The sequence below is a fragment of the Caretta caretta genome, chromosome 12 (genome assembly GCF_965140235.1).
Source record: "Caretta caretta isolate rCarCar2 chromosome 12, rCarCar1.hap1, whole genome shotgun sequence".
In the NCBI taxonomy this organism is placed as follows: domain Eukaryota; kingdom Metazoa; phylum Chordata; order Testudines; family Cheloniidae; genus Caretta; species Caretta caretta.
The window spans coordinates 4,012,665-4,029,630 of record NC_134217.1 but is presented as its reverse complement, the minus strand read 5'-3'; the positions used below and the strand labels follow the sequence as shown (position 1 = coordinate 4,029,630).

Genomic DNA, 16,966 nt, shown 5'->3' with positions numbered 1-16,966 from the left:
CCTGGACTTCAGCAAGGCTTTTGACACAGTCCCACATGACATTCTGATAAGTTAGCTGGAGAAATGCGGGTTTAGCAGAACTCACATTAAGTGGATACATAATTGGTTAAACAACTGCAAACAAAGAGTAACTATTAATGGAATGATGTCAGGTGGAGGGAGGTCTCAAGTGGGGTTCCACAGGGATCTGTTCTGGGTTCGGTGTTGTTTAACATCTGTATTAAATGACCAGGATGTGGGAATAGAGAGCATACTGATCAAACGTGCAGATGACACAGAGCTGTGGGTGGAACTGCCAACACTTTGGAGGATAAAACAAAATTCAGAGAGATCTTGATAAACTGGAGAACTGGGCTATAGACAACAACATGAAATTCAACAAATACAAATGTAAGGTGCTACACTTAGGGAAGAAAAACCAAATGCACAAATACAGAAAGGGAGAATAATTGGCTTGGCAACAGCACTGCTGAGAAACATCTGGAAGTTGTGGTGGATCACAACCTCAACATGAGTCAGCAATGTGATGCTGTGGCAAAAAAAGCAAATGCAATTTTAGGTTGCATTAACAGAGGCATAGCATGGGAGATGATAGTACCACACTATTCAGCACTGGTTAGGCCTCAGCTGGAGTGCTGTGTTTAGTTTTGGTCACCAATGTATAGAAAGGATGTGGAGAAACTGAAAAGGATCCAGAGGTAAGCGACAAAGATGTTCAAAGAGAAGGAATGCAAGTCCTATGAGCAAAGACTGAAGGAACAGGGTATGTTTAGTTTGGAAAAGAGGAGATTGAGAGGGGACATGATAGTAGTCTTCAAATACTTGAAAGGCTGCCATAAAAAGATGGAGAAACATTGTACTCTCTTGCCCCAGAGGGCAGGACTAGAGTCAATGGGTTCAAACTACAGCACAGCAGATTTAGATTGAATCTCAGGAAAAAATTTGTATCTGTAAGAGCAGTAGGACAATGGAACAGATGCCTAAGGAGGTTGTGGAAGCTCCTTCACTGGAGGTTTTCAAAAGGATGGTTTGGACACAACAAATCCTGCATCTTGACAGAGGGTTAGATTACATGATCCTTGGGGTCCCTTCTAACCCTGTGGTTCTATGATTCTACCACACTGGCCAGGAAAGCTGGGCAGGCCCCTTACAGCACCATGCTGAAACACAAGTCTGGCAGCAAAGATAACAATGTAGCTTCCCATGCCAGAGCCTGGCAGCAATTCCATTTGCTGCGTGATTAGATCACAGCTGGCTGGAGATAGCACAAGCTTGAAGTGTACAGAAAACCCACCCTGTTGCCCCTGCTTAGTCCTCCCAGACCAGCCACCCAGTAAAGCAACAGCAGCCAAATCATTTTTGTAAATAAATAAATAAATAAATTAAGAACTCCACCCCCTCTAATCTGCTCCCCAGAAAATGGAGCTCTTTGTAATCCCAATGCTGCTTTGTCAAACGGCAGTAAAACAGGGCAGAACCCGCAAGTAACTGCCTCTCCTCAGGCACCCCTCCAGGCCATTTCTTACAGGGCTCACTGTACCATGAGCCACTTCCCAAGCAGCCTGTGTCCTTGAGAATGAACAAGCACAAGCAAAACAGGATACTTTAAATGGAATGATACGTTTTCTCCCTCCCCGCACAAAGAACCCAGCTCCTAGCCCTGCTGCTGGAATGGCAGCATCACTGCAGCTGAGCTGGACAAAAATTGTGGACACACAAATCCTCACGGCTAAGCCCTGGGGTTGCGGTCAGCCCGCTCCGGCAGTGATAGAATTCTCACCTGCCCTGCAGAAGGCCTGGGTTTGACTCCCAGCCAAGGCCTGCGCTGATTTTTTTCCACCCTATTTTAATTTTTTAAAAGTGCAGGAACAAAAGGTGGCTGCATTTTGTGACAGCATCTAAAGAGGATTTCAGCTGGATAACGGGTTTGTAAATCTGTAATTCTGACAGACACAACAAGGCCTGTCAAAAGGGAGAAGTGGGCAAGGAACCCGAAGAAAGAAAGAGAAAATGTGAGACTCAGGGCAGAGGGTGAGGTTGTGGGTGATTATTCCTTTAGCTCAGGGCTTCTCAAACCCCTCAAGTGGGTCGTGAGCTGTCAACCCCAAACCCAGCTTTGCCTCTAGCATTTATAAAGGTGTTAAATATATTAAAAAGTGTTTTTAATTTATAAGGGGGGGTCAAATTAGAGGCCTGCTATGTGAAAGGGTCACCAGGACAAAAGTTTGAGAACCACTGCTTTAGCTCATAAAAACAGCAACCAGAAACATGGGGCATTTTGCAGGGAGTACTGGGGATTTGGTAGTGCATTCCTTGCCTGACACATAAGGGAGTGATGTATGGAGTGGTGATTACCACTGCAATTTGGAATAGCTCTGCATGCTAAAATTCCCCATCACTTTGTGGATGTCATTTCAGTGGCACTGGACTGATTGCAGTCACTCACACTCCTGAAATGGAGGGGGCAGGGGAGAGACACTCTCAAACCAGGAGCATGCTAGAGCTGTATTACTCCAGTCTCACTGGCTCAGCACCTCTTCTGGCCATCCTTTCTCCCCCATCTGCTCCAACACCCCCACTCCCTCTGCTACTGAAACGGACACCCACATGGTAGTGGACTGACGTGAAAAGCTGCAAACAGACTGGTACTACACAAGAGAAAGAATGGCTGGGCGAGGTGGGAGCAGTGGGAGCTTCTCAGCATTGTTGGCTCAGCAGTAGAAGTCTGCCGTGTGGGAGGCCTGGGTTCGATTCCTGGTTAATGCAACAGTGATTCCCCCTGCGCAGAGTATTTTGCTTCATTCAGCTTCATGCTGTCAACAGCATTAACCCCCAGAGGGAAGTAAGACAATCACATGCTTCACAACATGCACAACGGGCAAACTATACTGTCTGCCTGACTTAGCTAGGGAGCCCCAGGGGCAGGCCTGTGTCTCCTTGTAGGTACGGTGGCAAGCATCCTTGGCAACTCTCGATACATAATAATGAATCAGTGAGAGGCCTGGAAGTGTAGGCAGTGTGCGTAGGCCCCTAAAAGGCCGGATGTTTCTGCAGGCTCCCTAAGAGCTGCAGAGAGGTAACATGCACAGGCTAGTGGCTATGTCAGGAGAGCTGCAAGGTTTGGAGTGTCCTTCCATACAAACTGGGGTGCTCTGTGCATTACTGTAGCCAGCGATAGGATTCACGTACTGAATAATAATGGCATCTAGAGGCCCTGTGCCAGATTGGGGCCCCATCACGCTAGGTACTGTACAAACTCAATGAGAGAGAGGCCTGGCTCCAAAGAGCTTGCCATCTGCAGAGACGAGCTCTGCATAGGTGGGAGAGGAAACAGAGGCAATTACTCAGCCACAGTTACACAGCAGCAGAGCCAGCACCTAGACCTGGGTCCCAAACACTCAACCACACAACTTGCCCCACTGAAATGCAGCATATGGAGCCAGTATGAGCCACTGGATGGGGCATGAGCCTGGGTACCTGGATTCTACCCTTGGCTCTGCCACTGACTTGACTTGTGCTCTTGGCCAAGTCCCTTGGCCCCTCTCTGACTCAGTTTCCTCATCTGTACAAGGCACTGCTGAGCGTTACCTGCCACTGTATTGCACTATATGAGCAATGTTGTGAGCAGGATGTTGTGAGCCATGTTGTGAGCTCCTCAAAGTGGGGTGACCCAGATGCAGCCTGCTGAGCAATAAGCTGCGGATGGGGGGCAAGCAGCAGCAATGGATCTCATGTGGCCAGGGAGGTCCCCCTCCTTGCCTTCATCCCAGCAGGCTGCGGCACCATCCCCATGGCAACTGACAGAACAATTAGCAAGACAGAGCTCTGGCCAGCTGGCAATGTCCCTCCCGCTCCACACGCTACATTCCCTGGATCCCAGCTCTGCTCCTTAGGGAGAGTGCTGACTTGTTGCAATTTAATCGGCAAGGTCAGTGGCTGCCCAACTTGCCTGTCTCCTTGCAGGGGAGTCGAGCCAGGCTCTTGGTGTCGGGCCCTCTGCTCTCCCATGAGGGAGTAATTGTTACAGTCAATTTGGTGCTGCAGTAGGAGTTACCCCTTCAGCAAAAGGCCTAACGACATGGGAGGGAAAGGTAGATGCTTTGCTATGATTTCCACCATATGGTGCTGGCCACCTTGGGAGGCAGGGTATTGAACTAGATGGCAGGTGCGAAAGCTGCAGATCTCTCGAGATATCTAGACAGACTTATGTATAGTGCTGGGGAAGAGCCAGTGGTCGTGGTACATGTAGATATCAATGACATAGGGAAGGACAGGAGAGAGGTCCTGGAGGCCAACTTTAGGCTGCAAGGTAATATAAATATAAAATCAAGACTAGTGTGGAGAAAGTAAATAAGGAAGTGTTATTTACTCCTTCTTATAACACAAGAACTAGGGGGTCACCAAATGACATTAATAGGCAGCAGATTTAAAACAAACAAAAGGAAGTATTTTTTTCACACAACACACAGTCAACCTGTGGAACTTTTTGCCCTAGGATGTTGTGAAGGCCAAGACTATTACAGGGTTTAAAAAAAAAAAAAAATCTAGGTAAGTTCATGGAGGACAGGTCCATTGATGGCTATTAGCCAGGATGGGCAGGGATGGTGTCCCTAGCCTCTGTTTGCCAGAAGCTGGGAATGGGCGATGAGAGATGGATCACTTGATGATGACCTGTTCTGTTCATTCCCTCTGGGGCACCTGGCATTGGCCACTGTCAGAAGACAGGATACTGGGCTAGATGGACCTTTGATCTGACCCAGTATGGCCATTCTTATGACTCTGGGTCTGAGCAAGTCTGGCAACACCTGTGTTCCTCAGTTCAATTCCCTGCAGTTTCCTCAGAGGGACCAATGTCTCCAGAAAATCATTTGCAAGGCTGGGATGGTGAATTTCAGCGTAATATTTCTAAAGCAGATTAACCTTTAGAGCTTCTAATTTCCATTGAGACACAGCCTTCTGACAGCCATGGAGAGGGGCGTGAGGAAACCGCCCCTGCCCCACCCCCCGGGAAAGCGGCGCAAGGAATCTGCCCCCTGACCGCCCCCAGGGAGAGCGGCGCAAGGAATCTGCCCCAACTGGGACATGAAGGTGCCCAAAGCACCAGCTCCCCTGTGAGCTCACAGAGAGTCTCTGTCACTCAGCTCCCCGGCCACTAGAGAGCAAGGCTGATACTGTGGGTGTAGTAGAGGATCATGGGTAATTAGGACACTTTATCTGAGGTGTGAAAACATGAGTCTGAGTGACTGTGACAGCAGGCCTCCTGCCATCATGGCATTTCAGCAGGTCAGCAGATCTCCCCATCTCAGCTGGTACACCTGCCACCCCACCCCTTCCAGCCCCCCAGTGGGACGCAATGCATTCTGGGAGTCACCTGTGGTGCGACTAGAGACGTCATCCAGAGCCCAGCAGACAGACAGAGTTGAATGCCCTGCCAGGGGGCCTTCTGGGCTATGGAAGGAGAACCTGGAGCTCAAGGGAGGGAGCAGGGTCTGGCTGAGTGAAGAGCAGAAGAAGATGGGATATGGGGAGGAGTGCTGGCGGGAGAAGAGAGACCATCGGGGCAGAGGTCTTGTCCCACGAGAGACACTCCGACGCTCTCCCAACACTACTGAGGATAATCCCCAGGCCCAAAAGCAAGCACCATTTAGCACAACACCCCCACGCCCACCAGAACACAATGTGCCACGCAGACTCACTGGTACAGGGTGCCGCCATGCTGCCGCTTCTGTCCAGGCCTGGCTCGGCTCGGCTTGGGTTCTCTGGCCATGTCCAAATCTAGGGGAAGAGACAGCAGGGGAGTGAGACAGGGCTAGGAGAGGGGATGAAACAGTCAACAGAAAGGAAGGGGAATATGAGAAGAAACAGCTGCATATTTCCGTAGGGTGGGGTTTCCAAAAACACCTCAGGGAGCTGGCAGCCAACACCCATTGGCTCTCAGGAATCACCTAGGCGCCTAACTTCCACTGATTTCAATGGGACTCGGGTGCCTTCAAGGCCCCCCACCCCACTCCTTTCTGAATGTGAACCACAAGCAGCAAGAGCCAGAGGAGTGATTATAGGGACCGAATGAATGACCTCCAGGGCGGCTCTCACACGTCACACTTCCAAGAACTTCACAGTGACTCCCTCATCCCCCCGCAGCAGGTCAGTCAGTGTCATGATCCCTATTTTACTGACGGGATCCAAGGCACAGAGATATTAGAGGCCACATTTTGAAAAACAGCTTCTGACTAGGGAAGGGAAGAGTTTTTGGTGCCTGACTTGAGATCAGGTGGGCCAACTGTCAGAGATGCCGGGGACGCTCAGTACCCATGACTTCAACTGGAGCTCGGGGTGCCTGAACTGTCAGAAAACCACGCTCATATTAAGCACCCAAAATCAGAGGCCACTTTTGAACACATTAGCCTAAAAGGAAACTAGCATCAGAGCCATGAGTTGAATGCAGGAGTCCTAACTCCTAGTCATCGGTTGCAACCATTATGCAACACTCCACACACAATACTTCCACATGCTGAAGGTACAAAGGCACCATAACCACCATTAACCTACACCACCTAAGCAACCTCCTTTCCAGATTCTCCAACGACTGCCACAACCTCCTAGGACGCCTGATGACATTCTGAATGAGCAGGGCTTTAACCCAGTGACAAAACATGGCTGATGGACTATGTACAGACAGGGCCTCTTGGTCAGGCCTGGGGTACTGTAAGGGGACAGGTTCCTGGACAGAGATGCAAATGGCCTGGGAGAGACCCTAGGAGAGCACAACAGCACTATTATTAGAGGTAGTCTGTATATTATGGTAGTAACTAGGAACCCCAGTCCAGGAACTGGACCCCGTGGTGCTAGGTGCTGTATAACTACACAAGCAGTAAAGACATGATGTGAAGAGGAAACTGACAGCCAATTGCAACGACAGGGGGCTGGAGGAGGCAGAATGAGATTATCCACAGTAGAGTTTGGCCAGAGTAATATCACTCACATCCCAGCGGCAGGAGATATTTGATGACCACAAGTGGTCAGGACCTTGCTTTTGGGTCTCATCAAAAAGCTAGTCACAGCGCCCCCTGTCAAGGGTGATCATATTTCCCAAAGGGAAAAAGGGACACTGTGGGTCTAGCACAAGCCTTCCACACACACACCCCCCGCAAGTACAGGGCTAGCCTGAGCCACTCGGGTGAGCCCCCCATGCAGGGCTGGCATCGCTGTTTGGGCAAGGCTGGGGGTGGCATCACTACTGGCCCGAGCCCTGCCTTCCCCCTGCCCAAGACCAGCATGCCTTCACCCGAGCCCTGCCTTCCCCCCGTGCAGGGCTGGCATCGCTGCTTACCCCAGCACATTCCTCCGCACCCCAACTTTTTTTAAAAAGTGGGCATTTGTTCGGTTTGCTCTGGCCAACTGATCAAGCTGACGAGAGCAAACAGGACAAATGCCCACTTTTGCCAAAAAAGTCAGGACCGCTGGGACAGGGCTTAAAAAAGGGACTGTCCCGGCCAAAATGGGACGTATGGTTACCCTACCTGTCACCAAGCTGTCACCTGAGTCCTACTCACTGACAAACCAGCACTTCTTCATGCAGGGTGCTGGGCTTCTTTGAAGGTCTCTTGACCAAAGAGGCAGCCCAGTTTCCCCCTGGGCTTAAGGGTAGGAACCTGGGTCTTATAAAGAGGGCAACAGCAGCAGGGGAAGGCTAGTTACCCATTGATCTCTCTCACCCAATAGAGTCAGGGAGCTGCTGGGGAAGTAAGGGCAGGAGGTCCTGAAGGAGACTAACCAACAGTGGTCAGGAGAGCAGCAGAGGGGCTTTGCCTGTTGACCACTGTAGGCCAAAGAGAGGGAGAATTGAAGCAGGCGGAGTTCTGGCCGGGGTGGCTGCTTGGTGCAGAGCAGATTGGGACAAAAGAAGAGCTCCAAGCCTGGCTGAAGATGTCAGAGCAGAAGCTTTGTGTTGTGTTGATGGACTCTATTCTGGGACTTTGAGGACTGTTTGTTATTAAGCCATCTCCAGGCCGGGGTGCTGTTACCCACACGAAAGCCCTGCTACGATGGTAAAGTATTTACCCTCTAAGGAGCTGCCCGCTCCTTCACCTCTGCTTCAGAGCAGGGGGTGCAGCTAGGGCAAGCTGTGACTGGTCTGCAGTCTGGCTGAGCCAGTGCCCCCTGCTGGTGTTGTCTCTGTAACCTCCCAGGGTAGAGGCACCAGCATGTACAGCATGGTCACTGACACAGCTAGGGGGAGAGAGAGTTAGCAGGTTGCTAAACTTTAGCACACTGGGCTTCCAGCTGCTGTGTTTCTGGAGTCTCCAAAGGATTTATAAAAAGCCTGGTGGGTGAACAGCAAAACACAAGGCAATCTGACCATCAGAAATGTTGCCCCTGGGGAATCAATTACTCACGTCTCAATCTCAGTGTACTCGAGGGCCATATGTTCCCATTGGCACAAATGCACTTTCTTTGCACTTACTCTGTTTGAGAGCTTCATTTCAATCCTTTCTTCTTACCCCAGGAGGTACCCTGGCTGCTGCCAGACATGGCCCAGACTGGTGGCCTGCTTTAGAAGGGCTTTCAACAGACTGGGGCACCTTAGGAGACTCCTGTGTGAGGCAGCCTCTCTGCAGACACTATCAGCAGATGGTGATTCCCAGCTTCCAATGGCAGAAGTTACATAGTCCCAGCACCACAGTTCAGGTTCCTCTATTGCTGCAGGCAAACAGCCATGTGAGGGGCTGAGCTTGGCCTTGTAGCCCACTGACATCCAGTTCTGGTTCTTCTCACAGCAGGAGCTGTATCCAAAGTCCATTCCAGGTGGGCACAGGAATCCTGCCCAGGCTCTTCTCTTTGCTCCTAGTGAACGAACATAGGGGAGGCGCCCATCCCTAGCTGCTCCTCTAGAAGCAGTGCTGCTGGGCCCACTGCCAGGGCAGCAAATGATTTCCTGCGACTGATGCCATCCTTGCTTGGTGGCTTCACTGGGTGAGCATGAAACTCAATCTCAGGGTCATGGATTCAACCCTCATATTTATTAGTAACAGCATGTATCAGTAGATAAGGCATTAGTGTGAGACTTAGGAGGCCTCCACCACTGACCTACTGTGTGACCTTCAGCAAGCTGCTTCCCCTCCTCCGTCTATTTAGCCTGTAAGCTCTTTGGGGCAGGGACAGTCTCTTTGTTCGTATATGTACAAAGGCCAGCACAATGGGGACCAGATCTCGGCTGGAGATTCTAGATGCTGCTGCAGTACCAATAATAATGTGGCCCCAACCTCACAGAGCTTGAGCCCAGGTTCAGTGAAGTTGGGCTGGATCAGGACAGAGAATGTTTTGACCTGGCTTAAGAACTGCACGGGTCAATCCAGGTGGAGAACACGGTGCACTAACCCTGTCTACATCCAGTGTCGCTGCCTGGTGTGCCTACAGCTGAGTGTGAACTGTGCTGACTGGGTCCAGAAGACTGTCTGGAAACAAGATTTGCAGAAGAATACAAGGCCAAGCCAGTCTGGCAAGATGTCACTCAGCTAGATGTCACAGATGGCTGATACCTAGTGCCTTTCAGTGTGGGACACTAATGTCTTCCAGCCCAGTAGAAGGAAAGCCTCTCTAGTGATGGTCCTGCCAAAGGAGGCACTAGGGTCCTATGCAGCTTGGGGAGGATACAACAACCTTTCAAGCAAGACCATTACCCACTGATCCCACCATCACAGTCAAAGCTGCCATTGACCATCACTGTCCACCTACCCCATGTGCCAGCCCCAGTCAGTGCTGGGGAGTCTCAGAGCTCAGTATCAGGGGTGCAGAGGCTTAGAGCTGGCAGGAAATAGCATGGAAGTGAAATCTCCTCTGCCTTCCCACGATGGAGAAAATGAGTGACAGAGCCTCCCCATGGGCACGCTTTGTGCATACAGACCTACGGGGGTTACATGCAGTAGGAGCAAAAGCCCAGACTAAGAGCTCACCATTCCCATCAGCGCAGCTTCTGCTTTCCATCCACATTTGCACATCCCAGCACCCTGACTGGAAATCTATCTTGGTACCGACTGCACTCATCACCTGAGTATCTTTGCTGCTGCATCCAAAGAGTAGTGACAGTACACCATGCAACTGCAGATCATGCTGGCTCCACCATTACTCTGTCCCCCTGCAGAGTCCATGTGTAATGCCTTGCAGAGATCCAGAGCAAGATTCAGGAACAGCTAAGATGGGCCCACACAACACCCAGTATGTGCTGAGATAGGACATAGAGAGCTGTGGAATTCCAGGCAGGGCCCCAGCCAAGCAGATGTGCTTCCTGTAGTTGCCAGTTCTTTATCTCGACAGGGAGTCTTTAGTAACCTTTAGGACTCCACTAGTATGCTAGCTGCCAGTGCCTCGGAGGGGTCTGGGCTGCTCCGACAGTCCCTACTCTCTCCATGGCCCCCCATTTGCACCTGTTACACGTCTGCACATCATCACCTGTGCAATGAACACTGTCTCCTCTTGTTTGCAGTAATCCCTGGAGCCCCATCTTCTGGAACGCTTCTCCCGGAGCCCAAGTACCAGCTGAATTAGTATTCATGAAATGCTGATAGGTGTTCCCAGGCAAACAACAGATCCCTCAGCCACAACAGACTCAGCAGAGAGGGCCTGCCACGGCTAAGAAGGAACGGGGTGGGGGAAGGAAACCATGCAAAGATACCCCCACTCATGTGCTTGCGTACTTGGGAGACCTTTCACATTGCCACTGCCTTGCAGTGCTGCTGCTCCCAGACTCTCACTCCAGCAAGGTCATGCTGGCAGGCAGTGTGGTCTAATGGGTAGAGCACTGGATTGGGATCAGGAGAATTAGGTTCTATTCTCTGATCTTTGTCACCTTTGGCAAGTCATGGCCCCTCTACCTTGTCTATTTAGAATAATAAGAAACATGGATGGCCCAAAATACGAGATTCACAGCCAAAGTTTCATGCCCTAGGCTCAGCACATGAGAGAGGAAGGGCCAGATGTGAAAACAGGGATCTGGATCCAAGGTTTGGAGTGTTTGGTTCAGGCCATTTCCTGGGTCATCTAGCTCCTTTCCCTGCCACGGCAGGATTGTCCCCTAGAGTCTATCTTCCAGGGCTTTGTCCCATCTAATTTGAATTGTCCCCCAAGCAACAGGTTCCTTCCAGCACTATGAAAGCTGCACTACACCGTTATCACTCCAACCCACTGCTCCTAACTACGCCGCTCTGTACCAGCCAATAATTCTTCCTCCTTCTTGGTGTTTACAGGCTCCATATTTGCAGGCTGTTGTCATGTCCCCACCTTAGCCATGCTATATATTCAGCTCTTTTACGACCAGTCTGTCTCATCATTCTGCTGCTCTTCTCTGAATCCCTTCCAGTTTCACTCTCTCTTCTGGGAACGAGGTGTCCAGAACTAAACACACTATTCCAGGTGCGTCACGCAGATCGGGACTATTCATTCCTTGTCCGTGATGTGATGCCTCTGTCCAAAAGAACATTGTTGCCACATCACACTTCACATTCGTGTCTAATTTGCCCTCTACTGTCATCTGTCAGTCTCTTTCAGCATCTCGGCCCTCCAGGTTTCAGTCTTCCCTTGAAAATCTGTAAATCGGATGATATTGTCCCCAAACCACTGTGCATTTTATTCCAAGAGGAATCTCATTTTATTTTCTGCCCATATTTCCAGTTTCTTTCAATTCACCAGTATTATTTCTATCCTCTCTGCTGTAGGCAACTATCCCAATTTAGTGTCATCTGCAAATTTAAGGCCAGATTCAACCACTCTTTATGTTGAATAGCAACTCACTCTATCCCATTGACTGGCAGACTCTGGCACATTTAACTAACATGAGGTTTACCTTCTTCCAACCCCTATCCACTTGGATCCCCACCTCTCCACCTGCAATTTCAACTCCTCCTTTTCAGTGCCCTTTGGTTAGGGTTTAATAATCAATTTTTAGCCCATGTAATGTCCATATCAAAGCCAATCTGAATCTATTTTAAGGGTATGATTTTCATGAGTCACTGTGGTAAATACTTTACTAACCTCTAAATATATCTAATTTTGTCAAAAAGCATGAGCAAGATTTTTTTGGCTAGAACTTGTCTTTTTAAACCTGTTCTCATTATTGCTCATAGTGCCTTTATCCTCCAAAGAATTAGTGCTTTCTTTTTGCTTTTAATATTTGTTCCATTATTTTACTAAGGTTAAAAATTAGACTTCCAGGGCAGGAATTGCAAGGATCAGTCCCGCTTCCTTTTTTAAAGGATAGTACAGCTTTTACAATATATACCCTGTCAACCAGATAATGCTCTAGTTGTATAGGACTTCCAAAAACTGTCGTTGCCTATTTGAACTGCAGCACAGCTTGGTGGAGACCAAACCGCTGATGCTACTCACTGCATCTCGTTCACAGTGGGGAAGTGTCCATATCACACACACACAAATAAAAATCTCACCAACATAACAGTCGACTAGTGGAGAAACCAAGTACTCTTTGGTGTGACTTCTGCTGGCACTGGGGTGGACAATGGGGAGTGATTTGGGATTTCAGAGTAACGCTTCCATGAAGGCACATTAGTAACACTAAGGCCCTGTCTACACTAGACTTTTGTCAACGAAAGTCAGATTTCATCAACAAAACCGCACACACTACAATGCTCATTCTGCCGACAGCGTCTGACAGTGGCCAGCATCACATGCTTCAGAAGGATGTGCAAGAAACCCCCTAGCGGACAATAATGGAATAACCTGTCCCAACAGGAAGGGTCTTCCCAAAATCCTTTCATACTTGGCTTGTGCCCTGAAGGAGTGTCCACATTCCATCTAAAAATATTGGTGTTAATATCCTTTCTGAAGAAGCTGTAGATGTCCTCATTATCAATATAAATGTCCATTCTGTCTTAGGACCCTTGGCTTCATCAATATATTGTGGCAGTGAGTTCCACAGCCAAATTATGCTTTGTATAATGAATTTCCTTTTTACAGTTTTACATTTGCAGTCTTCCAATTTGACCATCCCTTTGTTCTAGTAATCTGAGAGAAGGTGAACAGGAGTTCCCAATCTCCCTTCTCTAGACCACTCATTATTTTGTATTCTTCTATGTTTTGTATACTTCCTCACAGCCCCTCCCTAAACTAAACAGACCCCATCTCTTCAATCTTGCCACACACAGACGTCTTCCCTCACCAATTATTTTTGTCACCCATCTTTGAAATCCATCAATTATTGCTATATCCTTCTGGCGATGAAGTGGCCAGAACTGAATACTGTATTGCCGTTGAAGCCAGACCACTGATTTATAAATTGGCATTATAATATTTTTATTATTACCAACTCAGTTCTTTAAGCACCCTAACATTTTGGTTTTTTGACTTTTGTTGCCAACTTTCACTGAGTGACATCCAGGACCTTTTTCTTGAGTCGTTACAGTTAATTTAGAACAAAATAAGGTATAAGAGTAGTTCAAATTATTTCTTCCTGTGTGCATTGCCTTGCACTTCTCAACATGGAATATCACCTCCCACCATGCTGCCCATTCACCTAGCTTAACTGGGTTCCTCTGAAGTTCCTCATGGTCTTCTCTAGTCTTAACTAACCTAAATGGTCCTGTGTCACCTGCAAAATTTTGCTACCTCACCTCCTTTTCCATTGATAAATATATTAAAAACAGTGGTCATAGTACACAACCTTGTTAACCTTTTGCCAGGTTAAAAATATTCCTGTTCATCATTTTTCTGTCACTTAGCCAGTTTTTGATCCATGCCAATTCTTTATTTCAGACTCCAGTTTCCTTAGTAGCCTGTCACGAAGGACTTTGTCAAAAGCTTTTTGAAACTCCAAATAAACCATGTCAGCTGTTCTCCTTTTTGTTGAATAGGTTGCAGAGGCACGCTATTCCTTTGCGGAAGCCATGCAGATTTATCCCTATCAGAGCATGTTAATTTAGGTGCTTTACCATTCTATTTTAATTATTATTTCAACCAGTTACAGAAGTGAGGCTCACTGCTTTGCAATTCCCAAAATCGCCCCACCTTTTACTTCCAGGTACATTTTCTTCCCGTCAGTCCTCCAGTCCAGTAACTGGTATTCATAAGAGATGGCACATTTTATCAGCAGTTCAGCCACTTTATTCCTCCAGAACTCTTGGGGATACCACCCCGTCCTGGGGACTCGTTGCTCCTTAACTTCCCAGTTCCTTCCAGCACCTCCTTTCTTGGTGTCTCCATCTCCGACGCTGTTTCCTCCGGTTCCTTTGGGGGCATTTTGCCCCGGGGACGTCAACCGCTAAGGACATACCTGGAGGCGAAGGGGCCAAGGCGCCTACTGCGGCTGCCCCAGACAGGACGGCAGGGCCCCAGATGAATGGCAGCAAAGGCTCCTTTTGAGCCCAAATACGAGACCAATGCCGAGAGTGGGTTTCCTCAGCTCAGGCCGACTCTACGTTCCCAGGAAGCTCGACCCACTGCGCCTATGGAAGCTTTCCTGCTGCAGGGAAGAAAGCAGAGCCCACCAGAGGCCCAGGGGGCTACCAGCGGCTCCTCTCACCTCCTCACGGCCCAGCCGCCACCTTCCACACCCAGAGACTTGGGGGGAGCCCGCACGGGAGGGGGAAGCGGGGCGCCCCGCCCGGCCTGGCTGCCTGCCGCCCCTCCGCGCTCGCCGCCACGCAGGCCCGTGGGCAGCCCGGCCACCTGCGTCAGAAGCCACCGGCTCCCCCAAACCCGGCCCGGGCCGCTCCCTTCAGCCCGCGCGGCCGAGCCGGCGCCAGGCGGGGCAGCGGAGGAGACGGAGACGGGCCCCGGCCCCGGCCCCGGCCCGCCTGGGCCACCGTGTGAGGGGAGCGGGCCGCATCCCGCGCAGGCGCAGGCGCGGGCAGGGGCAGGGGCGCGGGCCGTACTTACACCTCCAGCACCCGTCCTCGCTGCCGAACAGAGTCATGCCCCCGGGCAGGGCCCGCGGCAGCTGGGGGGTCTGGGCGCGCGGCACCCGCACGCGCTCGGCTCGCCGCCGCTCCTGCCCCGGCCGCCAACGGACGTCGGGACTGAGGGCTGCGCCCGCGGAATGTACCATCGCCTCTCGCGGTGGCGGGGGGGGAGCGCGGCGCGCGAAGCAAACCATCTCCGAGGCGGCGGCGGGGGAGAGGGGGCGTATTTCTGCAGCACGGGCCCGGCTCCGCGCAGCGCCGGAGCCGGGGGCCGGAGCGCGGCGCTGCCCGGCCGGCTGCTGTCTGAGGGCCCGATCCTGCTCCCACCGGAGCGAGTGGCAAAGCGCCCGCCCCGGGCGACGGGCCTGGGGCCTGCAGCCGAAGGGGCGGCGGGGAGCTGCGCACCCAGAGAGGCCGCCGGGCCGGCCTGGGGCCCCGCGCAGTGTTAGCGGGGGCGGGGGGGCGAGGCCCGAGGGCGGCCCGGCCCCGCAGCCCGGCGGGGGACGGGGCTGCAGAGGCGCAGGAGGCGCCCGGCGCTGCCGGTGGCGGAGAGTCACCGCTCAGACCCCCGACCCGCTCCCTCCCGCGGAAGGGACCCAAGTAAAAGCACTGAACGGGGGAATAAAAAATGTCGGCCACGGGGTCTTTGCTCTGCCCTGACGTTTGTCAGACATTTATTTGCAAAACCGTCCTAGGAAGGGGGAGTCAGCTGCCCGGCTGAACACGACATGAAACACTGTGGCGTCCAGGCCGCCGCTCGCCTCTCTCTTACATCTTCTTCATCCCTATTTCTGAGCTGATTTTGTATTTTACATGTACGCTTAAGCCTTCATGAGGGAATCATTCCAGATTACTACCTATTTAACTCACTGAACCAAAAGACATTATTTGAAATTAATCAGTCACAGAGGTTTAAAAAGGTTCATAACAATGTTCACTGCTTGTGGAAAGAGGGAACACTAATTTACCCCGGGTGCTCTCCATAACAGTAGACATGTTTATGAAATTTCACCTACTTTGAAAAATGTTTCCGGAGATTTTAGGCATAACAAAGGGTTTTATATCTTATGAAGGTACTGATTTTGCTGGAGGGTTCTCTTAAAACTAGTTCATCAGATAGAATTAAGGGAAACTCTTTGTCCAGCTATCTGGAAGGAAAGGGACCTCTTCAGCTGGAGGGTGGGGCGGAAAGGGATGGACAGAAAGGACAGGAAGACTTTGGAAGCAAGTTTTTTTACTATAGTAATTCAAGTGTGTATTTTAGATAAGGGTGGTCTTTTGAAGGATTTATTTTAAAAAACTGTATGTCTGAAGATCCAAGCATTTAAGGCTAAAGATGACTGTGCATCTAAAAATCTATGCAAGGATTTTTTAGAGATGTGATTTTATAATCTTCACCAACACACTAATAAAACATTTTTAAAGCAAATTTTAAACTAAGGTCCTGTAGACTGATATGTTCTGAGTAAATATTACAGTAATGCACAACTGTTTTTGTCAGTAAATTCAGAAACTGACAGTATATACCTGGGGTTTGGCAAATGCCTGTTAAATGGTTTCATTACCCATTGAATGGCTCTTTAACAGTTTCAATGTTGTGTTAATCGGTCTGGCAGGCTGGAGGCTTTTTCACTGTTAACTACTAGATCCCCTCCCGAGGAAGACTCTGAGCTTGCAGGAAGGGTCAGAACAGGGATAGGATCTGGATGGGTGGACACTAAGACCCAGTGGTGCCCCAAATTTTCAGGTGCCCTATTCAGCTGCCTATGTTGCCTATGCCTAAGGATGGCCCTGCCCCGCGGGCTCCCCACAGCCGGTTGGGGTGCGGGGTAGGGCGGGGCGTGTGTCAGCATGGAAGGAAGAGGAGGAGGCTGAGAGGGTGGAGTTGGGGAGATTGATGGGCTTTGCAGGGGCCTAGGGAAGGAAGGGGCCTGACTGGGCAAGCCCCAGTGGCCGATGTGCTCGAAGGGGGACGCAGAGGGTTGGGGTGCGGGGGGGTGAGGGCTGCAGGGTGGGACCAGGAATGAGAGGTTCAGGGTGTGGGAGGGCATTGGGGT

The 16,966-nt window shown here is 50.4% G+C and overlaps 1 protein-coding gene across 1 annotated transcript in view; it reads right to left on the bottom strand.

The window, feature by feature from the left end:
• The window catches only part of LOC125620750 (uncharacterized), a 52,983-nt gene extending 37,865 nt beyond the window's left edge, over positions 1–15,118 (bottom strand). Inside the window, exons 1-2 of the mRNA XM_048816859.2 lie at positions 14,887–15,118; positions 5,697–5,775 (exon numbers count right to left, since the gene is read on the bottom strand). Of these exons, the coding sequence (XP_048672816.2) occupies positions 5,697–5,775; positions 14,887–15,103 (296 nt within the window). The 5' untranslated portion in view covers positions 15,104–15,118. The remainder of the gene's footprint in view (positions 1–5,696; positions 5,776–14,886) is intronic.
• Between the last annotated feature and the right edge of the window lie 1,848 nt (positions 15,119–16,966).